The sequence below is a fragment of the Corylus avellana genome, chromosome 2 (assembly GCF_965113065.1).
Source record: "Corylus avellana chromosome 2, dhCorAvel1.hap1.2, whole genome shotgun sequence".
Classification (NCBI taxonomy): domain Eukaryota; kingdom Viridiplantae; phylum Streptophyta; class Magnoliopsida; order Fagales; family Betulaceae; genus Corylus; species Corylus avellana.
In genome coordinates this window covers 45,718,496-45,745,398 of record NC_142491.1, presented here as the reverse complement: position 1 = coordinate 45,745,398, position 26,903 = coordinate 45,718,496, and the positions used below count along the sequence as shown (strand labels likewise).

Here is a 26,903-nt window from a genome sequence, read left to right as displayed (position 1 = left end):
TTTTTTGTTTTGTTTTTTTTTTTGACATGTCCGTACAAGAGGGAGGATGATGATTCGAACTAGTGACCTCTACTTCATTAAGTGTGGTCCCAGACGATTGAGCCACCTCTTGAAAATGACACCGTTTTGGTGTTAACAACAAATTAAAACGACGTCGTTTTAATGTTATATTTTTAATATAAAATATATATTTATATTATTGTATATAAGGGTATGCGGTTAGCGGTTATTAACCGTTTTTCTTTACCCCTAAAATTGGAGTAATTCTAAAAGGCCTACTTATGTCCTACTAAGAATGATGTGGCTATTAAAATCACTCTTTAATTAAAATTCAATAATGATCAATCACAAGCACAATGGTGATTTTAATAACCACATCATTCTTAGTAGAACACAAGTAAGCCATCTAAAATTATTCCTAAAATTGCCTACCAAGGCAGTTATGCAATTAGTAGTTAACGGTTATAAATGATTAGTAGTTCCTTAATTTTAATGGATTCCCACCAGGGTGGAGCAGGCGATCGTGTTCTAGACAGTAGACTCCCTGAACCAAGCTGGCAAGGATACATTGATGTGGCGTAGGAAGAAGCAAGCAGGAATACAAGGGAATTTCAGAAGAATAGTAACGTAAACAGTCATATACATTTGTTGGAGGAGTCTCATCTCACAAGGATAGGATAGAGAAATTCAATACCGAAATAAAGATCACGTACGGTTACATTCCTGCTTATTGAAGATAAATATAAAACTAGATAAACAAAATATAACAATCGATAAACAAGTATAAAACCTTTTTTTTTTTCTTTTCTTTTTTTTACATGTACACATATGAGGAGAGGGAGATTTGAACTAGTGATATTCACTTCATAAAGTGTGATCCTACCCAATTGAACTACCCATCGAGAACGGCTCGTGTTTTATTAAATAAGAAATGGTTTTAACAACTGTTTTACCAGTTGTTTTAACTTTTTTGTAGTACCGCTTTATGCCTTTGGGTTGCTTCACCAAGTCATCAGGTGGTTCCACCCCCGACACCTCGTGTTCTTCACCGCTAAAATCAGGATCCCACCATTGTATAGTTGAATGAGCTTGCTTCAAATCTGTTGAACCCTTATTAATAATTAGATGTGCGGAGGGAAGAAGAGACAATGCTTCTGAATCACCTCCGGTCACTATACTTGAGAGTATACTCGGGACGGAAATATTTCTTGCCATCCTCTCAATCTTTCCAGCTCCAATTAGCTTCATATTTTTCCTGTTTTGAAGGTGACCGATATACTCTGCGCAAATAGGATCGCGTCTGTTCACGAACAGGTGAGGAAACCAGTCAGATAACTTAGCAAGAGACTCAGAATATTGCTGGTGATGATGGGCTTTTGCAGCACGGGCGACGGCCGCCTTTAAGAAGACGATTCCAAGGCGGATGGCTCGCTTCGGTCTCTCACCCTTGATCAGCTCTACAGGGAGACCTATGAATGGTGGATTAAAAAGATACGTTTCAAGAAGAACACCCTTCTCCATTACCATTTTCTTTCCCACAACCAATGCAACTGCTGAACCCAGAGAATGTCCGGCCAGCCACACATTTCGAGCTTCGACAGAATCAACTATGTTCCGAACAGCATCCATTGCAGATCGAAAGCGGGTAACCCCTTCAACGTCGTTAAGGATATACGCAATGGTTGATTTCAGGTCCTGTGATATCGTGGGTGATTCCGGGATTATGCCCCGAAAGGCAATGATGTATTTTGGTACGTTTGGGTTTGGGAAAGAAGAATCTGGGTACTTCTTGTACTCATAAATGGCGGTGGTTATGGAGTAGTTGTTAATATCTTCGACAACATTAACCAATTCAAAATGGAAGTAGTCCCACCAGGGTCCTTTGCGATTCCCCAGGTTGTCGTGTGCTAGACTGTAGACTCCCTCAACCAAGCTGGCAACCACGGATCTTCGGTGATCTGGATTTGTCCTGCAACAAGATCAGGGGTTTTCTTTGTTAATAATGTTCAAAAACACATGAAATTATTGCTAGGTACTGATCAAATGATCTTTAATGAGTCCAAGGCAACTCGTATAAGACATTTGATTCCAGTTGCCATTTCAGCTGAAAAGGCAGTTTTGTTGGACAAAGAAGTTACAGAAGAAGAGATCAAGGACACTTTGTTTCAGATGAAAGCCAATAAGGCCCCTGGTCCTGATGAATTTTCTATTGATTTTTTCAAGGCTGCTTGGCCTATTGTTGGGAAGGAGGTGGTAGTTGCGATTCAGAGTTTTTTTCTCTCTGGTTTGTTACTAAAAGAAGTTAATGCCACTATCCTCACTTTGGTTCCTAAGAAGATTAACCCTTCTGCTATGGGGGATTTCAGACCAATAGCTTGCTGTAATGTCATTTTCAAATGCATTTCAAAGATTATTGCAAATAGGATGCTGCCCCTTTTGGGAGAGTTGGTAAGCATGAATCAATTAGCCTTTATTCCATCTAGAAGTATTTCTGAAAATGTCTTGTTGGCTCAGGAACTTGTTAGAAATTATCATAAGGGTAAGGGGAGGCCTAGATGCACCTTGAAGGTTGACCTCATGAAAGCTTACGATTCAGTCAATTGGGAGTTCATGATCCATTGTCTTCATTGTTTTGGTTTTCCAAAAAAGTTTTTGAGTTTGATCAGGGAATGCATTACCTCTCCTAGGTTTTTGGTTTGTTTGAATGGGACTTTGGTTGGCTATTTTGAAGTAAAAAAGGGTCTAAGGCAGGGGGATCCTTTGTCTCCCTATTTGTTTGTCCTAGCTATGGAAGCTTTTTCTAGGATCATGGCTGAATCTACTACTACTGCTTCGAGTTTCAAGTTTCACCTCAAATGCTTGAAATTGAAGCTTACTCATCTTTGTTTTGCTGATGATTTGCTTATTTTTTCTGAAGCCGTTTGGGGTCTATTAAGGTCATTAAAGAAGCTTTGGTTGAGTTTGAGGAGTTGTCTGGCTTGAAGGCCAATCCTTCTAAAAGTTCTTTTTTCTGCTCTGGTATTTCAGATAGGGTTAAGCTCAACTTATTGAATGATTTGCAGATGAAGGAGGGTGTTCTCCTTGTGAGATACCTTGGGGTTCCCCTAATATCTTCTAGGCTTTCTTTTACTGATTGTGCTGTGCTTTTGGATAAAATTATTGCTAGAATTGATTCTTGGTTATCTAGGAATCTCTCTTATGCAGGCAGGCTTCAGTTGTTGTCTTCTGTTTTGTACAGTCTGCAAGTTTATTGGACAGGTATTTTCATTCTCCCCAAGAAAATTATAAAGGCTATAGAGCAGAAATTTAATCGGTTTCTGTGGAATGGTAAGTCTGTTGAGGCTGTAAAAGCAAAAGTGGCTTGGGCTGATGTTTGTTTTCCTAAGAAAGAGGGTGGTTTGGGGTTGAAAAGTATTGATGTCTGGAATAAATCCTCTATGCTTAGGCACATTTGGAATTTGTTTGCAAGGTCAGGATCTCTTTGGGTGGCCTGGATTAAGGAAAATTTTTTGAAACAAAAGAGTTTCTGGAGTGTTAGTATCCCTCAAAATTGCTCTTGGTGCTGGAGGAAGCTGCTCAGGTTGAGGGATACTGCAAAGAAGTTTTTGAGATTTGAAGTTGGAAATGGGAAAAATATCCATCTTTGGTTGGATTTGTGGCACCCTGCTGGCATTCTTTTTGAGAAGTATGGCTTTAGAGTTGTTTATGATGCCCAAAGTAGTGTGGAGGCAAAACTATCTTCTGTTATTCACAATGGAGATTGGTTTTGGAGGCCTGCTAGGTCTAAAGCATTGGTGGATATTCAAACTCGACTTGTTGAAATTAGTTTGGGATCTTCTGATAAACCCATATGGACTGCTTCTAGGAAAGGAGTATATGTTAGTTATGATACTTGGGAGGCTCTTAGAGAAAAGAGAGTTCAAGTTGAGTGGTGGAAGTTAGTTTGGTTTTGTAACGACCTAGATTTTAAAACTCTTATTTAAATAATATTAAATAGATTAAAAGAATAAATGAATAAATTAGATCAATGATATATGGATTAATGATATTGAATAACTATTTAGTGTTAAAGGTATATTACATTGATTTTTGACATCTTATGTATATTACTTCAATTCTAAAAATTTAGCTTCACTAATATGTTCATGGGCATAATCAAACCCAATCTAGTAAATAAATTATTTATATTGGTGTTTAGTGAAGTCATAAATTAATTTGAAGCTTTTCAGTTTTTTAGCCTAAAAAGCAGTGTCTTAATTTTCATACTGTCTAAATGAGATTAAAACTGCTAAAGAAAGATACCAAGGCTAGCCACCTTTGTTGAAAGCTTAAAGTCTTCTAGTAATGATGATTATAGTAAATATCATGATTATAATGATTTAATAAGGCAAGTGGCCAAGTGGGAATGCAAATAGATTAAAGCCCAAGTTGAATAGGAAACTTTGTACAGGCCAAAAATAGACTCAAACGAACTCGGATGAAGTCGAACCAAAAATATAAAATGTTTGTCTCGGAGTCCTCTATCTACTCTCAAAATTTCATGTCAATCGGAGTACGTTTGGACATTGAAAAATGGATCGGAATACACTGCCCTCATTTTGGACGAAAATATCAATTGGTATAGAGCATGAAATATGGACTAGGTTCATTCTTTTGATTAAATACATCTCAACCCTTAGATCAAATGTGTAAAAATAAATCCTAACCATCCATTCTCTTATAAATAGAGCCTATAGCTAAATTCACTTTCACTTGAGTTTTTACAATCTTAGAACAAGTAAAATTGTTTGCTCCTCCTTTCATTTTATTTCTTAGTTCTACTCAAATACCATATAGCCTAGATCTTTCTTGTAGTGTTCAAGCGTTTTTCTAAAACTAGCTACCTAGAGAAGATTTGGTGGAGTTTTACTTCTAAAGGATTATTGGGTAAGTGTTTCATGTATAAATATCATGATTTATTGCTTTTATTACTTGTCCTCATTTAATTGTTTAAAGACCCAATAAAGCGTATAATGTAAAATAAAGTAATGGAACAAGTGAATTAATAATAAAGAGTTAGTGGACAAAATCAATTAAGGACTTATAATATTATCTATATATTATTTACTTTACAGTATTTACATTCAGTCATTTCTTTTATGTCATTTAAATTTCTGTTCATATTTCTGGCGGTAAAGACTATTTGAGGTCATCCCCGAAATATGCATTTAACATTTACATTCAGTCATTTCTTTTATGTCATTTAAATTTCTGTTCATATTTCTGGCGGTAAAGACTATTTGAGGTCATCCCCGAAATATGCATTTAACATTTACATTCAGTCATTTAACTAGTTATATATGACTATTTTATATTAATATAATAAAATGAGTAAGTAAAGATGAAGTGACGGATAATAAATAAATATAAAAAGATGAGTGTCTTTAAACAATGATATTATTGGAGAATGAACTAAGTATTGTTTGTATGTATGTATTATATGCAGAAGTGGAGCAGAATACTACACTAAGGAGAGTAAGTATGGATATACTTACTGAGTACTAGCTTTGTTTTATTGTTATAGGAATTCTTATTTTGTCTTATTGATATAATTTTGCAATACAACTACTGCATAATGTGTCTAATAAAATGGGCTGATAAGATAGCCACCTTAAGAACAAGCTGGGTGGATTGCCGCGAGGAACTGTCGGTATCTCAGTGGATGGGGGTATATAACCGTCCAAAAGGCCTAATATATAACTAAGCTGGGGCGGTGTAGTTACCAGCACCAAACAAGTAAACCTCTAAAGTGTGAGGGACATAACGGACGTAAGCGGGCTGAGAGCTCATGAGAAGAGGTCTGAAGAAAGATTATCATAAAACACAAATTAATCTGTCATTACGCTGCATTCACAACTCATTCATTATTATATATTTTAGTCTTTAATCTTATTTGTTCAAATTAGTCTTTTTAGTCTTTATATCTAGGAAAATAGATTACTCACTTGTTTGCCTATGTAAATATGATAACGTCATCTTTACATAGATCTTGATGCAGGGATAGAAAGTGAGGACGATGGTCCTTTTACTGGTTTTGATGGTTGATAGACCATTTGCTGCAGGATTTATGCTTACTCTATGGAGCAAGTCTCATTTATGTTAATCGCTTTTATTATGTATGGTGATGTGTGTAAACTTAATAGATATTACTATGTTAATTTAGGTGCCGTCTGTGGCATATATTTGGTACACCTAGTGTGTACATATGTTGTAATGAAAACCATGTTTCTATTTTATTTAATAATATATCACCTCGAGGTATTTCAGTCAGCTCAACTATGTTGTGTAAGTTATTCCTAGGTCATAGAAGAAAGAAAAAAAAATATACATACTCCGCTGTAAGATTGTATTTTCTAAAGTTGCAGCGTCACGACTTCGATATTTGCTAGTTCAAATATCGGGGCGTTACAGGTTTTCTCTAGCTATTCCTAAGCAAGCTTTCATCTTATGGCTTGCCATGAAGGATAGGTTGGATACAGGAGAAAGGCTGTTGAGTTGGGGTTATAAAGGAAATGTCAATTGCTCTTTCTGCAGAAATCAAATGGAGAACCGCAACCATTTATTTTTTGAATGTAGTTTCTGCTATAGAGTATGGAAGTTTTGTATGACCAGATGCAAAGTGGCTAACCCTCTTATTGTTTGGGAGGATATCATACAATTGGGATGTGATTCTTGGAAGTGCAATACTCTTAAAGGCTTGTTGTGTCGGCTAGGTTTTGGTTCTGCAGTGTACAACATTTGGAGAACTAGAAATGAAATAAAACATATAAGACTCCCTAGGGCAGAAGAGCAGATTCTGAAGCAAATTTTATGGGAAGTTCATGCAAGAGTTGTTGGGAAAGGTAAATTCCCAAAGACTAAGGAGAATTTGGTGCTCTGTTCCTTATGGAACCTACCTGCAAGTATACTTTGTTGATGGAAGTTACTGCAAGTTTCCTGACCTTGCCTGCAACTTACTTTGTTGATGAAAGTTTGGTTTTTGTCTAGTCTTTTGTAAGGGTTTGGTTTAGCCTGCTGTTGGTGTTTTGCAGCTTGTGTTTTTTTTTTTGTTTAGTGTGGTTCTGGTTTTTGGCCTCTGCGTAGGCTGTTTTCAACCTGCGTTGCCAGGTTTGTTTTAGGTGTTGATATGTAATTGGTTCTTGTTTTGATCTATAAAGTTGCTTATTCATCAAAAAAAAAAAAAAAAAAAAAAAAAAACACATGAAATCATGAACACGGGTTTATGAAACATGAGACAACGACCGATAAGTTATCTTCAATTTTGATAATTCTTCACTAAAAATTATTATGGCCATAGCTAGGTGATCCGTCGTCGTAGTTAACAATTATTAAATTATCGTATATTTTCATAAATTAAATTATTTAATTTATATTTTAATATTTTTTTAATATTAGTGCATCTCAGACCGAACAAAATTATTTATACTTAAAAGACATATTTTTATCTTCTCACTTTTTAAGAACACAAAAATACTCTTTTTTTTCAACTCAAATTGACGGAGGGATCCTAATTCTGATCGGAACCTATTGGCAAAGTGGTGGGTTAATGCTCTTACCAGTCAACACGTGTTAGATGTTTAGGCCCGGAAACGTCAAACTTGATGGTGTTGGGCATTATTCCTTATGTTCACCTTTTCCTGAGTATCCTCTGAAATAAACTGCCACATATAAACTGGGAGTGAAAACAATATATTACACATTCTTTGTAAGTCGTGACTTGCCTCTTTTCAAATTAATCACAATCAACTTAAATTTTATTTTTAAGCTATCAATTTGGGATTATATTAGTCTAAGTCTACAAAATCGATCCAAAATGTATCCGGCCATATGAAAACTTTAATTGCGTATAATCTTCAAATTATTCATAAACAACTTAAACAAAATTAATTCAAAGGGAAACTTCATAAAATCTCATGCACTTCCACTCATTTTGATACTAACTTCAAATTTTAAAAACTTTTAATTAAGAGTATCGAACTTTAAATTTATTTCAATTACCCTATTTCGTGTGGATAAAACTTTAGTTTTTGTCAAAATGTCCAAAATACTAATTTTTTTTGCTATAAAAAAAATAAATGCCTAAATATTTAAAATTTCTATTTTATTGTTTTATAATTAAAAACAAGGAGAAACTTCACTTACCTCCCTATACTTTTGCGGTTTTTGCAGGCATCTCCTATTGTTCAAAAACTCTCATTTTGATGTATCCAACTTTCTTTTCCTTCTACTTTGCTCCTTCCGTTAGGATTTTGTAGTTAAATCAAACGGTCAAATGAGTAAAAGCCTTTTATACCCCTAATTTTTTTTAAATTCCAAATTTACCCTTATTTATAAATAAAAAATTATATATATATAAAAAAAAAAAAGATAAAGAAGTGACCCACCGGGGGTTACTTTGTGACCCACCAGTGGGTCACTTTGTGACCCTCGGTGGGTCACTTGTGACCCAATGGGGGTCACAACTCACAAGACCCATCGGGGGTCACTTGTGACCCTCGGTGGGTCACAGGGGTCACACACCGTCGCTATTTTTTTTTTAAAAAAATATATATAATAATAATAATATGACTCGTGGGTCACAATACGAGTGTGTTATCTCCACGGGTAAACCCACGGGTCAAGATTTAAAAAAAATAATAATAACAAAAAATAAGGGCAATATTAGAATTTCACACCCCTCAGTTAGGATTAACAGAAAATCCTAACGGAAGGGGAAAAGTAGAAGGAAATGAAAGTTGGATACATCAAAGTGAGAGTTTTTGAACAATATGGGGGTGTCTGCAAAGACCATGAAAGTATAGGTAGATAAGTGAAGTTTCCCCTAAAAATAATAATCGTATTTTGAGAATTTTGACAAGATTTAACTGAAAATTCTAACGAAATTGGTACAATTTCGTGTACAAATAACCTTAAATTCATAAGGACCCACAAAATTGAAATAATCAAACAAGTAATTCCCACATCAAATTACATAACACAACCATTAGTTTTCATCGATCAATCAAAGCCGTATAATAAAAATCTCCAATTTTAAACCTAATGGAACCCTAACTTCAAAGTTGTTCATTTAACAATAATACAACTCAAATTACCTCTGTATATAATGAAAGAAACCTCAGAAAAATATGCTCCAACTCTATGATCAATCAGAGAAAAGTATCGAGTATTAATTACCAAGCCGGGTTGCGTCGGGTCGTCTGGATTCCGATGTTTTTGACCGGAATTCAATGTTTCCTGCTACTATTGGGGAGGTGAACGTTGGCTTTAGAGCAAGAGAAGGCTGGCCGGCCAAGGTGTTTAGGGCTCAAAACCAGCCCTAATTAAATCAGGTCGGGCAAGTGAGTTTCTGTCTCTCTCCCACAGTCCCACTGGTTCTGAGAAGAAATCTTTCTACTCTTTCTAAAATGTGGGTTATATCTGCTTCTCTATATACTAGTTTTAGGTTAAGTGAAGATTCAATGAAATCTAGCCAAAAAAGAAAAAAGAAAAAAGAAAATTAAAGAAGATTCAATGAAATTTCGTAAGTCAAGTTTTTGCTTGGAAATTAAATGAAGGAAAACGCCGAAAACTGTCCTTCTCAAAGACGACTCTCAAGGATCAAGTCTTGTTTGCATGATTTGGGTAAACAACGATGGCTTTACAAAGCACTGTTTATGATTGGCGAGGAAAAATATGAGTGTAATAATTAATATAGAAAAGTGAAAAAATTGTATTGAAAAATGAGAAAATTTTATTTTGTAGTAATTTTTTTATTTAAATAGTAGTAAAAAGTGAATGATGTGATATAAAAAATAAAAATATTTTGATGTTGATTTTTTTGAAAAATGAAATGAAAAATGTGGGGGAATGTGATGTTGTTTAACAAACAACACCTAGTTCACACTACAAAAAAAATGCCATTTTCTGACACATTAAACTGATGCGTTAAAATTTTTTGACGTGTCAATTTGGCAGGTCAAAATTTTATGACACACCAATTTGAAGCATCAAAAAATTCTGACGCACCAAACATGGAGTTTGGCGCGTCAGAAATTTCTGACGCTCCAAATTGGAGGCTCAGAAAAATTCTGACATGGTGGAAAAACCACGTCAGAGAACCCCTCGTACTTTGAATATGCGCCCATCTCTCCTCAGCATCTTAATTCATCAGCTTTGAAAATTTGAATATTTGAATATTCAGTATTTTTTTATATATCTTTTCTATCTGTCCCACATGCTGTACAGCTTGAAGCCACCGCCCACATGCTATATATATATATTTTTTTATTTTCTCTTGTACACGTTGTCTCTGTTTTCTTTCTTTCTTCTGGCATAGGTTTCCTTCTTTCCTCGAAGCTTGATCAAGCTTCTTTCTTTTTTGTTTTTTTCTCTTCTCCACTCGCCGGCCGTATATATACTCTCTCTCAAGCTCAGTAGTTTCTCTCTCACGAAGTCTCCGATCCTCCGCAGCTAAACCCGCCGGCCGTCTCTCCGTCATCGATCTCCGGTCGTCGTCCTCTCTCCCTCCGTTTCTATAGATTTTTGGGTTTTTGAAGATTTTTATTGGGTTTTTGATTTTTTGAAGACTTTTTCGGTTGGGGTTTTTGAAATTTTGAAGACTTTTTCGGTTTGGGTTTTTGTAAATGGAGAAAAGAAGTAAATCAGAAACGAATTGAAGAGAAAAAAAGAGGAGAAAAGAAGCAGCTGGCATGGGGAGAAAAGATCTGCAGAGAAATTCGAATTTCTCTGCACGGCGCATCTCCCTCACGCATGAGGAAGCTGTGCCGTGCAGAGAGATTAAAAATAATAATAATAATTATTTTATTTATTTTTTAATTGAAAAAAAAAAAAATTCCAGAAAAAATTTAAAAATTATTATTTTTTAAATTAATTTTTAAAATTTCCTTACGTGTCAAATTGACACGTTAGGAAATTTCTGATGTTTTTTATTTTAACACGTCATAATAATATACCAAAATGTCAGAATTTTATGACGTTTTGCCGACTGACGCGTCAGAAAATTTTTTTTCTTGTCACCTATGCTTCTGACAATTTACACGCGTCAGAACCGACACGTCAGAAAAATTTTCTGACGCGTCAGAGACCCTAAAACGTTAGCAAACTCCAGTCAAAAAAATTTTGATTTTTTGTAGTGTCAAGAAATCATATGGTTCATACAATAAACTTTTTTTTTTAATTTTTTTTTTAACATGTCCACACAAGAAAAAGGAGAGAGTGATTCAAACTAATGACTTCCGTTTAATGAAGCGAGGTTCACAGCCAATTAAGCTACCTTTTGGTATATATACACAACCAAAATGCTAATTAATGGTATTCTTCCTAGATGTTGACATACAATCAATGATGGGTTATAAAAGTCAATCAAGAATCGGGTCAAATTGAGAGAGAGAGGGACCTCCGATGGGGCCACGGGTATCAAGTTGCTTGAGCACACGCTTGGAAGTCTGCAGATCTCAACTGTCTAAAACCCCAGCCGGGGATTACAACCAATTCCAATCCCCATTGTAAACAGGTCATGAATTAGAGTGTGACATGCTGGAAATTTTGTGGAAAACTAGTGTACGTGTTATAAGGTTCTTGAAAAGCTGTTTTTTTTTTTTTTTTTTTTTTTTTTAAGGTGGAAAAATATGTAGACTAGGTGGGGATATTATTTTTTTTAGGTGGAAATATTATTTACATTGTGATGTGTCAATTGATAAGAAATGGGGTAGAGGTGGTTTCATCATATAGAGAAATGAGTGCGGTTTGGACTTGTAGCATTTTTTTTTTTAATTTTTAATTTTTTATAAAAAATTTACATCAACCATTTAATTAGGTTGTAGAATGAAATTAAATTTATAAAATGTCTTTTTTTTTGTTGTTATTTTTGCTTCTAATTTTCTAAATGATTGTTACCATACATCAGTAACAATAGGGGAAAAGAAAAGAAAAGAAAAGAAGGAAAATGATAAAGACCTAACTAAAATCCAATTTTTGCCCAATTTTTGTCCAACTTTTGCCTTATTTTATTTTATTTTTTAAAAAAACAATAAAAAAATAAAAAAAGTGTATGAAGCAAAATGGTAATTTTTCATAAAAAAATGGCAATTTTTATGAAGAAAAATGCAATATTTGTTTTTAAAAAAATGCCAACTAAAATAAGGACCAAAATAAAAATTATTGATTCAGACACTTTTCTTATTTTTTTTATTTTTATTTTTTTTCTAAAAAAAAAAATAAGGCCAAAGTTGGGCATAAGTTGGGGTATCATCCCTGAAAAAAAAAAAAAAAAAAAGCACTCAAAGACACTTACTAGTTACCAAACGGTGAAGTGGTAGAACTTTTTTTTTTTTTTTTTTTAAAGGAATTAGTTCAGTCTTATTTATTGATAAATGAGTATAAAGCTCAAATAACACAGAGCAAAAGCTCTGAAGCAACCATAGTCGAAGGTACGAGGTTACAAGCGTCAAAGATGACGTATTACATTTTAGACTCAAATAAAATTCGCTAACCTATGACTAATTTTCAAATTAAACAGTAAATCTGTGCCAAACAGACTCAAATCAATGCATAGGTAGCTCTTATTCCTCGGCACTGAGGATAGAGAACCCCAAGCCAAAGCTTATCCTCCTCAACCGAAAGCCAGGATAACGTTCACATCCACAACCCAAAGATCTAGACCAAAGCAACAAACCCGAAGGACATCAGGCGGGCAGTTCGAGAGAGAGGACCGAGCATTATTACAAGCAAAAACAAAAATGATTACAGGAAAACAAAACAAAACAAAAAGAACAAAAAAATGAAAGCCAGACAAAATTATAGGGAAATAAACAACATAAAAAGCACATCAAGAGAATGAGGACAGCCGGAAAGAAGAATCGATTGCGTGCTCACCGAAAACCGAAAACAGAAGGGGTGTTGGAAACTCATCGCAGTGGGGATGCGAGAAAAGTCCCAGTAGCGGATGGTGGGCGGCGGCGCACTCAAATGGAGAGAGAAGTTTGAGTGAAATCCCAAGAGCATCACCTACAAAGTGTACCTAAACAAGCACAAAAAACAATAAAAGCAAATATAGAAAGAAACAAAAACAACTAGGGACTAAAGGAGGGGGAAGAGGCGGAGAGGAAGGGAAAGGAAAAAAATCGCCCAAAGAGCTAAGGGCATCAGGTAAATAGACTAGCTCACTAAACAAAAGAGGACAAAGGGAGAAGAGGGGGGAGGTAGAAGAGGAAGAGGGGAGGAGGATGTTCTCCCCTTCCGACGGCTACTAGAGATAAAACTCTAGCAGAGAAGGGAGGGGGCTAAAGAGAGAACTCGTCTAACGCTTTCGAGGCTAAGAAAATAATACTTAGTGGTAGAACTTTTTAATAAAACTTTACTGACAAAAGTTTCCAATAAAATTTTAAACCAGCTCACAGCACCGCCGACTTCCCCAATATCCTACCATCTGTCTTGCGGGGTTGAGTTTTTTGAGGGCAATAAATTTAGGTGAAAAAGAAAGAAAGCAAAATTTAAAGGATAAACATCAAATAAATGATAGATCATATAAACTGTATAAAGAATAAATATTTTATATTGTGAAGACATATTTTGTGCTATAATTTTTAAATATTATAAACATAATATATATTTATGTTGCATCCGCCAACGCAAGTAGTTTTTATGCTGTTCATAAGCAATGAAATGCATACCGAGTGAAATCTCAAATGACCATTTTCTTCTTTCCATGCAATGCCAATCCCGGGATAAATTTGATGACCGGTGGGCAGTGGCGGAGCCAGACAATTGATATTGAAAGTGTCGTTAAAATTTTTTTGAGGGCGTCGAGTGGTAACTTGCATAAGTAGGAGAAAAAAAAAAAAAAGTTTCTATTTTTTTTTATATAAAAAGCTTTGGGGGTACCGTGCCGTGGCACCCCAAAGCCTCAAGTGGCTCTGCCACTGCTGGTGGGGCGTCACATTCAAAGTGAGAAGAAGAAAAACGGGGCAAAAGAGAGAATAAAAATAGGCCAAGTATTAGAGGACGGAAATTTTGCTTCTTGTTATGGAGAGCATTCTTTCTTATATATGATCCTCAATATATACTACCAATATCGCTATCTAGCAAGAAAGATTCGTTGAGCCATCTGAAAAAGTTAATAAAAGTTTAATGATGTTTATCTCAGTAATTAGAAGTAATTAAACCGGGAGTGAAAGCAAAGATATACACTTTGAAAACTCTCCTTTTCCCTTCCACAGATAAAATTCTTTGCACCATATTGAAAAAAGTTGACATTATAATAGGACATATATAAAAGATAAAAATATTCCATCATTAAGTTTCAGTAACAATTTTTTTTTTTTTTTTTTTTTTGCAAAATAGTACATCCGGTATTTTAGAAAAATCTATATTAACAACGAAGAATTTTCATCACGTTCTTTAACCTATTCAACTCAAATCTACCAAAAATAAATAAATTTAAACCATATCGTAAAAACCCCAATTTTCTCCGATTACACATTCCCTGTAACTCACCATATTAAAACTTTATTAATTAATCATAAACAACTTAAATTAAAACATTCACACAATTAATTCAAACCGGCCGTACTCAAAAATCCCCAATAACCTTGAAATAATGAAACAAAGAATATAAAACCAGCAACAAGATGATAAAAAAAAAGTACCCAATTCCTCCGCCAAGATATTAAAGCAGATGCAGTAACACCTTCACCTTTCTCCTCTTCCTCTGATTCCCAACGGTTCACTTCTCCTTTTACTTGTCCGTGTACGTCCTCTTTGTTATATGTGAAAAAAGTTGAGGTGTCAGTTTTGATTGAGAAATGATTGGTATTAATATTTTGTCCATATTTTTCTCATATCATCTTACAAATCAATCATTAAATTTGTCGACTTATTCACAATTAATTAGGCTTATGCTTATACGGCAGGCATGGAGTGAGCTAGGGTGAAAGAAGTATTCCACCCAACACCTCAATTCAATGGAGGTGATACTGATACTGCAAAGATTCACAAGTAAAAGAAGGATCCCACCATTGATGAATTCCATGAGCTCGCCTAAAACCTGGCGTAGAACCCTTATTAATAGTTAGATATGCCGAGGGAAGAAGATGCAATGCTTCTGAATCACCTCCCACTGCACCTGAGATTAGACTCGTAATGGAACTATTTCCTGCAACCCTCTCAATCTTTTTAGCTCCACTCTGCTTCATATCCTCCCTGTTTCGAAAGTAACCAATGTACTCTGCGCAAAAAGGATCATCTTTGTTCACAAACAGCTGAGGAAACCAGCAGGATAACGCAGCAAAAGGCTCATGATCAGAATGTTCTACAGCAATGGCGGCGAGGCCGGACTTGAAGACGGTGGTTGCATAGCGGATCTCTTGCTTCAGTTTCTCATTCTTGATCAGGTCAATGGGGAGACCTACGAATGGTGGATTGAAAAGAAATGTTTCAAGAAGATAACCCATCTTCACCATCTTCTTTCCCACAAGCAATGCAATTGCTGACCCCATTGAATGTCCAGCCAACAATACATTTGCAGCTCCGGCAGAAGCAACTATCTCCTGAACAGCTGGCATTGCGCGTTGAAAGCGGGAGCTCCGGTGAAGATCGTTAAGGATGCACTGGAAGCCTGACTTCAAGTCCCGCAATATCGTGCTTGGTTTCTTGATTATGCCCCGGAAGGCAATGACGTAAATTGGTAGGTTTGGGGCAGACGAAGCTGGAAACTCATAAATGGCGCCGATTATGGAGCCGTCAACATCTGTGAGGACACGATACAATCGGAAGTGGAAGGATTCCCACCAGGGTGGAGCAAGATCTCGATTATCCAGGCGATCGCGTTCTTGACGGTAGACTCCCTGAACCAAGCTGGCAAGGATGGATCTTCGATGATGTGGATTTGTCCTGCAACAACAACATAATTCTTGGAAAAGGGGTACAGAAGTTTGCTTGTTAATTACGTACGTAGAATTTCAAGAAGCCATATATATATATATAGATATTGACTAAACATTATGGCCACTGCAGTTGATGATGATGAGACCCCATTGGCAAAGCACTGCTTAAAATGCTCTTACCAGTCAACAGCTGTGAGATGTACAGGTCCGGAAAGGCTGAAAATGTGCCTCTTAGAGGGCATTTTTCCTAATTATCTTCTCCTCTGAAATTAACTGCCATGGGAGAAATGCAGAAAGCCCATGATTGAAAATTGGAAATGAATGGTATGTATATGGAGATAACTGAAGACACTAATCAAGTCTACAAAATCCCCAAATTAATCATAATCACATAATTCATATATAATTCAAACCTCTCCTAAATCCCCAATTTCGTGTATAAATAACCTTAAATTCATAATGACCTACAAAATTGAAATAATGAAACATGAAATTCTAACATCAAATTACATAACACAACCATTAATTAGTTTTCATCAATCAATCAATCAATCAAAGCTGTATTATATATAAAAGCTCCAATTTTAAACCTATTGGAACCCTAACTTCAAAGTTTTTCAATTAACAATAATAGAGCTCAAATTACCTCAGATTAACTCCGTAGAATGAAGAAAACGTCAGAAAACGTATTCCAACGCGACCAATCAGAGAAAAATCGTGCGTCTTATCTGGGTCGGGTCGGGTCGGATTTTCTGGATTCCGACGGATATTTACCGGAATTCGATGTTTCCGGCGAGTATTGAGGAGGTGAAGGTTGGCTTTAGAGCTCAAACTCGGACTAAATCCGGTCGGGTTAGTGTGTTTCTGTCTCTCTCTTTCTCTCTCTCTCTCTCTCCCACTTGTTCTAAGATGAAATGCCCCGATTGCTACTCTTTCTCAATAATTGCTTCGGTCAAGTGAAAATTCAATGAAATTTCCCAAGTCAATTTGAAAGCTTAGGAAATTTCCTAAGTCTGGTAGATTGGAAAACCCCAAAACTGTCCTTCTCAGATCGAGACTCATCAAGCAAGTCTTCTTTGCATCAGTTGAAGCAGTCATGATGCATGGTATATACAACCTTATAAATGCTAATGGTACATTCTTCTTGGATGTTGACATACAATCAATGATGGGTGATAACTGATAAGAGTCGAAGTACCGGGTCAAATTGAGAGAGAGAGAGGGGTCCGATGGGGCAACGGGTCTCGGGTTGCTTGAGCACTTGCTAGTCTTGCTCGGAATTCTCCCTCAATTGCCTACAATCCGAGCCGGGGATTACAACCAATTCCGATCCCCATTGTAAAAAATAAAAATCTTCCCTCTAAAAGGAGAGTATCAACGCAAGTAGTTTTTATACTGTTCATAAGCGCAATGAAATGCATACCAAGTGAAATCTCAAATAACCATTTTCTTCTTTCCATGAAATCTCAAATGAAATGCACACCAAGTGAATCTAGCTCATCGTTAATATATACACTGAAACATTAGATGAGATCCAACTGTAGAATGCAGTGGTTCATGTATCTTCTTGGTCCTCTTCTTCTTTTCTCTAATTCTTATTATGGCTGTGTTGGGGTTGAGATGTTGAACACAGGGACGAGCTTGGGCCTGGGTGAACATAGATTCTATACTAAAAGGACTCATCAAGAATCTAATGGATTTACTTATATAAGAAAGTTTATTTAATGAGGAAATTTAATAAGAAAGTTACCCTTAATAAATTTAATAAACCATGTTTTCTCATTAAATGTTAAGACATGGTTTATTTTAGACGCTTAGTAAAGGTGGGCAAAAACCAACCCAACCTGCCCCGCGCGGATTTTAGGTTTTTTTTTGCGGGTACAGGTTGGATTCTTCTAATTTGGTGCTTTTCCTGCGGATACCCGACCTGTCTTGCCTAGGTATAAAACAAAAAAACCCTAACCCTAATCATTTTAGCCTCTCTCTCTATTTTGCGCTGTTTCTCTTGCTCTCTCTTGTCTCTCTTGCTCTCTCAGGTTTGTTCTATTGTCTCTTATCTGCTTCTTTACTCGTCTTCTGTGTCTCAAATTTAAAAGAAATTCTATGAAATCTTAATCTAAGATTTACAACCCAAAAATGTTCTTAGCTGTCGTTTTTCCTGCCATTTGCAAAGAATCAATATATATAGAACCATTTTGTTACAATGGCCAGGTGGACCACTTACAAAATACAACCAAAATGCAAATACAAGACAAATAAAACGCAACAGCCAAGCAAATAAAACGCAGAATATAAAGATAGTTGTTGTAAAAGCAAATTCAATAAAAAACCCCCCCTTTTATTGTCTTGGTAAAACGCAACGTTTCAAATGCCTCGGTAACACGTATAGCCTTGAATATCTTCTGAACCGAAAACAACCCTTGTTCTTCTAAGTTGGACTAGTGACTCCACTAATTTATGTCCATAACACCTACGGAAAAATGCATGTGATTGTGATGCATTTTAAATATAAGGAAGTTTAATAGGGTGGTTGATACTGATACAGCATGCCTGGAGGGTTGGTGAAATTATTTGGCCAAGACTGCACTGAGAGGCAATTTTGATACAGCATGCCTGGAGGGTTAGTGAAATTATTCGGCCAATCCTGCACTGTTGGATGGAGGTGATTCTGATACGGCATGCATTGAGTGTCAATGAAATTATTGGGCAAATACGGCGCCATTGGATGGATGTGATTCTGATACTTATTATACAGCACGGGTTCACACCTACAACTAGGATCCCACCACTGATCAATTGCCTGAGCTCCCTCGAAGTTATCCGGCGTTGAACCCTTATTAACCGTTAGAAATGCAGAGGGAAGAAGGTGGGACGCTTCTGAATCACCTCCGGCCACAGCACTTGAGACTAGACTCGTAATGGAACTCATTCCTGCAGTGTTCTCAATATTTTCAGCCCCAATCTGCTTCATAAACTTCCTATTTCCAAAGTAACCGATATACTCTGCACAAATTGGATCACCTTGGTTCACGAATAGGTGAGGAGACCAGTCAGATAACTCAGCAAAAGCCTCGTGAGAATGCTGGCGATGGCCCCCTACAACACGGGCGAGTCCTGCCTTGCCGAAGGCGAATCCAGTGCGGACCAGTCGCTTCAGTTTCTCATCTTTGATGATCAGCTCTATGGGGAGACCTATGAATGGTGGATTAAAAAGATATGTTTCAAGAAGAACACCCTTCTCCATCACCATTTTCTTTCCCACAAGCAATGCAAGTGCTGACCCCAGAGAATGTCCGGCCAGCCACACATTTCCAGCTCCGGCAATATCAACCATCCGCTGAACAGCGTCCATTGCACGATGAAAGCGGGAGCTCCGTTTAAGTTCGTTAAGCATGCACCGGACTACTGACAAGAGTTCCGGTAATATCGTGGGTAGTTTCCTCATTACCCCCCGAAAGGCAATGACATATCTTGGTATGTTTGGGTTTGGGAAAGAAGGTGGATACTTGTACTCATAAATGGCACCGAATATGGAGCCGTCAGGATTTGTGAGAACACGATGAGCTTGAGGTTCATGGAAGAAGTCCCACCATCTCCAGGGTGGTGGAGCAAGATGAGCTTGATCAGGTCCATGGCGGCGATGGCGGTTCCCCAGGCGATCGTGCTCTAGACGGTACACTCCCTCAACCAAGCTGGCAATGAAACATCTTCTGCGATGTGGGTTTGTCCTGCAACAAGATTAGATCAGGGGTATTCAAGTGCTTTGCTTTGCTTTGCTTGTTAGAATTAATACATGAAATATTTTGTACTGAAGGTGAATTGCAGTTGATCAGACAGACCCTATTTGCAAAAGTTGTGGGTTAATGCTCTTACCAGTCAACAGTTGTCAGATTTTCAGGCCCAGAATGGCTGAAAATATGGTTGTTGTCCATTATGGATTTTGATGTTTCCGGCAACTATTGGGAAAATTAACCCGGCCGGGTTAGTGGGTTTCTGTCTCGTCTTTCTTATATAACTTTTCTAGTTCTATATATCTGGGTCAAGGGAATTTCATTTATAAAGTCAACTCTCAACTTGGCAAATTAAGCTTGTTGCTCTTCTGTTTCAAAGGAAAACCCTAATTGCCATTCTCAAATGTGTTGACAAAGAAGGGTGCAGGGCGGTTGAATGCCTCCGCGAATCAGGCGCGCAATCGCTCAAGGTCAACTAGTTAGTTAGATTCAAGTTCAAGGGAATTTCCTAAAGTCAACTTGAAGCTCATGGAAAACCTTTTTCTAGAATTTAAACAGGTAATGTAAATTGTAATGATCATCTTTTCTGGAATTTTAGGCGCCGGGTTGGGCTTGAGCTTCGGCCTCCATGAACACAGACTTCTGCAGAAAAAAGGAATATTGTTGTCTAAAGAGGAGGACTGGTTCGGGCTGTTTGAAAAAAATGAGGTTTGGAGGTGCGGGGAATCGAACCCCGTGCCTCTCGCATGCGAAGCGAGCGCTCTACCATATGAGCTACACCCCCGGTTTGATTCTTAAGTTACGTAGTAGATAATGAACAAGAAAGAGATTTTTAGTGGCCATAATGCTGTTGATTCAATATCACAAACTCATTATCCTAGCTCGATAGAAACCCATGTAACTCGAATACTATTGTCCACAAAATCATTATGAACAAGTTCCGTTTATATTATCACATAATAGTAGTGGATCGAAGGTGTGGCATTGTAGATCAAATGGTTTTTATTACAGAAAGTTAATCAACAAGCCACTGAATGAATATCAATTATGTTTATAGGTAGATCCTTTGTCTAGCTACTTGGCTAAGTGAAACAACATAAATCTAATTCAGAATTAGCATTAATATTACTTATTGAAGAATCTATAATTAATGTTCTAAATAAGCTTTCATCACTTGGTTAGCAATGAGGGATGCTTTGACCACTGGAAGGAAGTTGTTGATATGGGGATTTCAAGGGGATGTGAAATACATTTTTTGTAGACATGTAATTGAGGATAGAGATCATTTATTTTTTGCTTGTGGTTATAGTAGCAGAATTTGGCATCAGGTTATGAGTTTATGTAGTGTGCTTAATAGCCTTAACCCACCTACTTGTTGGGAAGATGTGGTTTCTTTTGGGTTGGAGAAGTGGAGGGACAAAACTATGAAAGCTTATTTGTGTTGGCTTGTTTTTGCTTCTACAATATATAATATTTTGAGGAATCGTAATGCTTTGAGACATAACAATAATCCGTACATTGAAGAAAAGCTTATTCAACGTATTAGATGGGAGGTGAGGATCCAGTTTGCTACAAAAGGTAGATTTAAAAAGACTATAGGAAATGATATTCTTTGTAGTGCTTGGGGTATAGATGAGATATTGACTTAATGTTGTGAAGGTTTTTTTTGCTTGTATAGGTGTTTTCAGCTTTAGCTAAGTGTTTTATCTTTTCTTTGTAAAGTGTTTAGTTATTAGTTAATGAAAGTTACTCATTCATTAAAAAAAAAATCCTATAATGTCAACATGTCTTCACTGCGCTGTGGAACGAGTCGAATACATTTATCAAATACAAGATGTTGGATAAGAACAAAAAAAAAAAAAGGAAAAAAAAAAATCCTTCCTAAAATATCAAATTAATTGGTATTTGTATCATACTTGCATCTCACATGCCCATCTCCACGCACGTTGTAATTAATAATAAATAAATCATATTTTATAATAACATTACGTTACTTGAAACAACAAGTGCAAACAATTGACTTGCAAAAAAATAATAATTAATACATCATATATGAAGATTCTCTGTGATATTGCTTGCCACTAAAGAGTAATTAAAGACAATATTAATAAAAAAGAAAGCAGATTTAGAGAACAAAATCAGGTCAAAGATGTTCTTTTCCTGAATTATGGAGTGCATTTTTCAACAACGCGTTTGTTTTAACACGAGTAGCACTTTCAAATTATTTGACCCAATAATATATAAGGTAATTTGAAAATTATATTAATTTAATTTAGCTTTTCAATATGTAAAATATCCGTGGTTAACCTAATTCCTACGCCATGATAAAAAGTAAAATCACAGAGGTTTGAGTACCCCGTCGAAGATGGCACCAAAAAACAGAGAAGGAAAGACAAACAAAACCAAAGTGACAGGCAGCCTTTATAGAATTTGACCAAACTCAAATTTTATAGGGCCGAATTCAAGCCAAAAAGTCAAAACCAAGTGGGCAGGAAAGTCTGGAACTGAGAACAAAAAGAACCCCCAATTAAACAGGGGAGGGAGAGGAGCAGGAGCAGGAGCAGCAACGAGATGGGTGATGGCGAGGCATCGTCCGGCGGGCAGCCGCTAAGTCCAGCAGCTCGGCTGTTTCACTCGCCGCGCATCAACTGTTACATCATCGCCATCATGGGATGCAAGACAAGAATCAATCCCGATGTTGTCAAAGCCGGTTTGGAGCAGACTTTGCTTAAGCATCCTCGGTTCTCCAGCAAGCTGGTAATTTCAAAACCATATCCTTATATATTTTTCCTTTCTTCTTTGCCATTGCCGAGGTTCCTTTTCCTTTATTTCATTGCCCATTGCCCACCACCCTTCTCCCCTTTTTTTTTTCTTTTTCTTTTTTGTGGGGTTTATTCAAAATGTTTTGGGGCCAGTTTGATTCAATATATACCAAAGTTTCCTCAATCCAATCAACAGTTTGACGCCCTTCAGTTTGAACACTTCGCTTTGGTGTGCAACTAGGACAAAAGCTTTTAAATTTCTTCTTTCTTCTTCATTTTTTTCTTCTTTTCTTTTAGATGGAGAAGAAAAGAAAGAAAAACCAAAAAAGTAAGGCCCTGACATTAAATGAGAGTGTTCTATTCAATTCCCTGTCTACATCGGGTCTGGATCCTCTCCGATCCATTTGCAAAGGCATAATTGTCCAAAACTCTCTACATCCTATCATCAAAGCGTTGGCATAGCCACCAAAGATGTGAAAAGTCTGATTTCACAGTGTACTCTTGCCAGACTCTTTAACATATTCCTTCCTTTTTTTTTTAAGAGATACTGACACAAACTGAGCAAAAACAACAAAAAAACAAAACTAACAGGGGATCCTTTCAGGTGTACTAGACTCGGTCCATTTTGATCAAAGTGCCCAACTTTAGGTTGTGTTTGGCAATGGAATGGAAAAAGGAAGTGGAACAATATTGTAGTAAATTTGATTGATATGAGGAAAAAAAGTAATAATGTTTTATATAAAAAAGTAAAAAAATTTGTTTTGTAGCGATTTTTTTATTTGAATATGAATAAAAAGTGATTGATGTGATATAAAAAGTAAGAATGTTTGGGTTGATTTTGAGAATAATTTTTTGAATTTTTGGGTTCAGTCTAGTCCGGCCCTTTGCCAAACGCAGCCTAAGGTTAAATAGGTCGGCATGGGGTTCACTTTATTTCCGCAACTCGAGCTGTGGCATGCGGCATGTCCATAGCTGTAGGAATAAGTGAGCCCGCACCCTGCACCCAACCTCTCTCTATTTGCTAGTTGCTACCTAAATTTATTGTAATTTGGAGATTCCTTGTAAGCATTCTTAAAATCTAAGGTAAATATACTCTCCTCAAATTACTACTCAATTAACAAAATTTTTTTAAAACTTTTAATTGTGACAATGTCTTTCTTAAACTATTAAAACATTGTCAATGTCCCCCAAGGCTAACAAAAAGATAAAAAAAAAAACTCTTATATATTTCTCAATAAGACAAAAATACCTCTATAAATTTGAAAAATATAAAAATACACATATAATTATTTTTTTAAAAAAAAACGATTTTTTTTTCAAAAAAAAAAAAATTCTGTTTTAAAAAACGAAAATTTTTGTTTTTTTAAACGCATAATTTTATTTTTTAAACGGAAGTTTTTATTTAAAACAATTATAAAATAAACATAAAAACTAAAATTTCAATTTAAAAAAAAAAAAAAAATCAAGATTTTTTAATTTGTTTCTTATAAAAAGTAGTTTTTTTAAAAAAAGTTTTTTCTAGAAGTTTTGGAATTTTTGTTTTTTAATCTTACGAAGAGAAGTTTTGTCATTGAGAGATATTAACATTGTTTTAGTAGTTTTGGGGGAACATTATCAATTAAATGATAGTTTGAGGGAGTATATGAGTTTTTTCCTAAAATCTACATGCAAGAGTTTCATTAACTAATATTGTAAAGAAAAATATTTTCTTTAAATTAGAAGTATGATTATTTTTTCAATATGATCATTCAAATCTGGGAGACAAATTTTGGTAAAAGTATTTAGAGAAGATGGTGCTCACTGCATCCTCATGTTGATACATGGTTGGGGACTTTCTTTCTTTTTTTTTTGGGGGGGGGGGGAGGCGCAAAAGATAATTATTTTAGACTAAAAATTGTTCACATGGGGTACTCAAACAACATGCTTCTTCCTATTTAATCGTTAAGATTTTCTTTCTTGTTGTTTGTAATGCAAAAGGCTGTTGAGCGAGGGAAGAAAAAATGGAGACGGACCACTGTGAATTTAGAGGATCATGTAATCATTCCGGATTTGGATCCAAAAGTAGATTTTCCAGACCAATTTCTTGAAGATTACGTATCAAATCTTACCAGAAACCCAATGGACCTCTCCAAACCATTGTGGGAACTCCACCTTCTCAACATGAAAACCTCAGATGCAGAGGCTGTCGGAGTCTTTAGGATCCACCACTCAATGGGTGACGGCGCATCTCTGGTTTCTCTTCTCCTAGCTTGCACACGAAAAACCTTGGACCCGGAGGCAGTACCTAGTACTGTTCTGGTTAAAAAAAGAGCAGGTTCAAGTTCAACTAATTCCGGCGGATTTTGGTGGTTGTTTATTGCAGTTTGGTCGGGGTTGAGGTTGATTTGGAACAGTTTGGTGGATATGTTGGTGTTTGTGGCAACCATTGTCTTCTTGAAAGATACGAAAACTCCGATCAAAGGTTCACCGGGGGTTGAGCTGAATACCAAAAAGTTTGTCCATCGGACGGTCAGCTTGGATGACATAAAGCTCGTTAAGAACGCACTCAACATGGTACGTTTATTAATAAAAGTCAATTTTTCTCGTTTACTAAGATTGCTTCCTGAAACATTTAATACACATATGTTTCTGCATTTTCTTTATTTATATTTGTAATTGACAGTTTTGTTTTTTTTTTTTTTTGTTCTTCCTTAAATTTTACTGTGGCTGAAATTAGTAGACCATAAACGATGTTATTCTGGGAGTAACTCAAGCTGGCCTCTCACAATATCTCAACCGTAGATACGGTGAGTTTCTACCAGTATTAAATAAATGATTAAATTTATCTATTTTTATTAGTTTAAACTTTTAGAATAAATTGTGATTTAACAGTTTCACCTGTAGGTGAGGGTAACAAAGACGTAGAAGCAAAGCAGGGGAAAAGTCACATTCCAAAAAATATCCGCCTTAGGACAGCCATTCTCGTCAATCTAAGACCAACTGCAGGAATCCAGGTAATATATATATGCTCCATTGCTGTTGAAAACATGAGCTTTAACAAACACATTTGATGTTTCTCATGTTCTAATGCTGTCGATCGATTAAACAGGATTTGGCTGATATGATGGCTAAGGGATCGAAGTGTAGGTGGGGCAATCTGATTGGATATATCCTCCTCCCCTTCACCATTGCTTTACAGGACGACCCATTGGATTATGTTCGGCAAGCTAAGGCCACCATTGATAGAAAAAAGCTTTCACTCGAAGCAATACTCACATTTGTGTGTGCTGAGTTAGTACTTAGAATATTTGGAGTTAAGGTACATATGCATAATCTTTTTACACCTTCTCTGTTTTAAGGCAACATTAATTGGCATTAATGGGATTTATTTTCTAACAAATTATTATCACATAATTAATTTTGGATCATAAGTGTAGCACTCATGCAGAAAATGGTTAATTATTATGGGAGGAAGTTAACAATCTGCAGCAACGTGCAGGTTGCTGCTGCTATAACGCATAGAATTCTCTTCAACACTACATTGGCCGTCTCCAGCTTGATTGGTCCACTTGAAGAAATTAGCTTTTATGGCCATCCAATGGCTTACCTTGCTCCAAGTGTTTATGGGCACCCGCAAGTAAGTCATCCAAATGCATTTGATATTCAGATCATTAGCAATCTGAACAGAAAATATTAAAAAGTCTTTATGAAGCTCACCTACTTAAATAAATTTTGGATTGTCCACTTACCATTCGAGTAAAAGTGAGCATCATAAGAATTTTTTTACATTTGTTGTCTGAATTGCTAGCAATCTAGACAACAAATTACTAAATATTCGAATTTGTCATCGAGAACTTATGTTTCACATGCATGCTTGACGCTTATAACAACCCCATTACTTCCTTCTTAAACATTTTCTAAAGTTCAAATCACGTTCCTTACAGCTCCTAGTGCTTTGTTCTTTGTTCTTTGTTTTTTTTTTTTTTCATTTCTTCTACAGGCACTGACTATCCATTTCCAACATTACTCTGAAAAAATGACCATTGCTCTGGCAGTTGACCCAAATGTGATCCCTGATCCTCACCAGCTCTGCGATGATCTACAGGAATCCCTGAAACTCATCAAAGATGCAGTTCTAAAAGAGGGACTCATCAAGGATGTTGTCTGAGCGGACAATGATCAGTTAGGAATATTCTTAATTTGTCAACAAATGTAATTGAGGTTTCAGTAACATTTACTGTCCTTAAAATTTACTTTCTTTTAAAGGAGAAAAAATAATAAATAAAAAAAGAAGAAAGAAAAAGAACAGTTGAAATTTCTTTATACGAAAAAAAAAAAAAAGCACAAACTGTTTCAATATATTCAAGGTAAATTATACTTTACCTTCTCACCCTAATTCACTATAACTCTATACCAAAATAGGCATCTCTGGCCTAATTGCGGCCCAGTCCAGCCGAATTGGAGCCGTACAACATCAACTTGCTCATGGGCCACCCGTCTCTACAGTTCTT

At 36.2% G+C, this 26,903-nt stretch overlaps 2 protein-coding genes, 1 long non-coding RNA gene, 1 other non-coding gene and 2 pseudogenes across 6 annotated transcripts; 2 read left to right on the top strand and 4 right to left on the bottom strand.

The window, feature by feature from the left end:
- Nucleotides 1-879: 879 nt before the first annotated feature.
- On the bottom strand, nucleotides 880-7,654 carry LOC148587790 (GDSL esterase/lipase At4g10955 pseudogene; annotated as a pseudogene).
- Nucleotides 4,430-6,309, top strand: LOC148587791 (uncharacterized). Its single transcript, XR_015911578.1, has 2 exons — nucleotides 4,430-4,926; nucleotides 5,486-6,309. It is a non-coding gene; the product is annotated as an uncharacterized LOC148587791 (long non-coding RNA).
- Nucleotides 7,655-12,428: 4,774 nt separating the features above from the next.
- LOC132187772 (GDSL esterase/lipase At4g10955) lies at nucleotides 12,429-17,434 on the bottom strand. 2 transcript variants are annotated; one of them, XM_059602201.2, is made up of 5 exons: nucleotides 16,567-17,434; nucleotides 16,101-16,193; nucleotides 15,161-15,927; nucleotides 14,685-14,794; nucleotides 12,429-13,057 (listed from the first exon to the last, which is right to left on the bottom strand). In XM_059602201.2, exons 2-5 carry the CDS (start codon nucleotides 16,160-16,162, stop codon nucleotides 12,866-12,868), a joined length of 1,131 nt encoding a protein of 376 aa, XP_059458184.2. In that variant the 5' UTR covers nucleotides 16,163-16,193; nucleotides 16,567-17,434; the 3' UTR covers nucleotides 12,429-12,865. The 2 variants fall into 2 exon arrangements, with proteins under 2 accessions (XP_059458184.2, XP_088369796.1); XM_088513670.1 differs by lacking the exon at nucleotides 12,429-13,057 and having other exon boundaries at nucleotides 14,701-15,927; nucleotides 16,567-17,429.
- Nucleotides 17,435-18,438: 1,004 nt separating this feature from the next.
- Nucleotides 18,439-19,852, bottom strand: LOC132167263 (GDSL esterase/lipase At4g10955 pseudogene; annotated as a pseudogene).
- Nucleotides 19,853-20,362: 510 nt separating this feature from the next.
- TRNAA-CGC (transfer RNA alanine (anticodon CGC)) lies at nucleotides 20,363-20,435 on the bottom strand. The gene has a single exon. It is a non-coding gene; the product is annotated as a tRNA-Ala (tRNA).
- A 1,779-nt stretch (nucleotides 20,436-22,214) lies between these two features.
- Nucleotides 22,215-26,625, top strand: LOC132187261 (wax ester synthase/diacylglycerol acyltransferase 11-like). 2 transcript variants are annotated; one of them, XM_059601520.2, is made up of 7 exons: nucleotides 22,215-22,408; nucleotides 24,391-24,966; nucleotides 25,133-25,199; nucleotides 25,297-25,406; nucleotides 25,502-25,711; nucleotides 25,892-26,029; nucleotides 26,393-26,625. In XM_059601520.2, the coding sequence occupies exons 1-7, from the start codon at nucleotides 22,223-22,225 to the stop codon at nucleotides 26,558-26,560; spliced, it is 1,455 nt and encodes a 484-aa protein (XP_059457503.2). In that variant the 5' UTR covers nucleotides 22,215-22,222; the 3' UTR covers nucleotides 26,561-26,625. The 2 variants fall into 2 exon arrangements, with proteins under 2 accessions (XP_059457503.2, XP_059457512.2); XM_059601529.2 differs by lacking the exon at nucleotides 26,393-26,625 and having other exon boundaries at nucleotides 25,882-25,986.
- The last annotated feature ends 278 nt before the right edge of the window (nucleotides 26,626-26,903 follow it).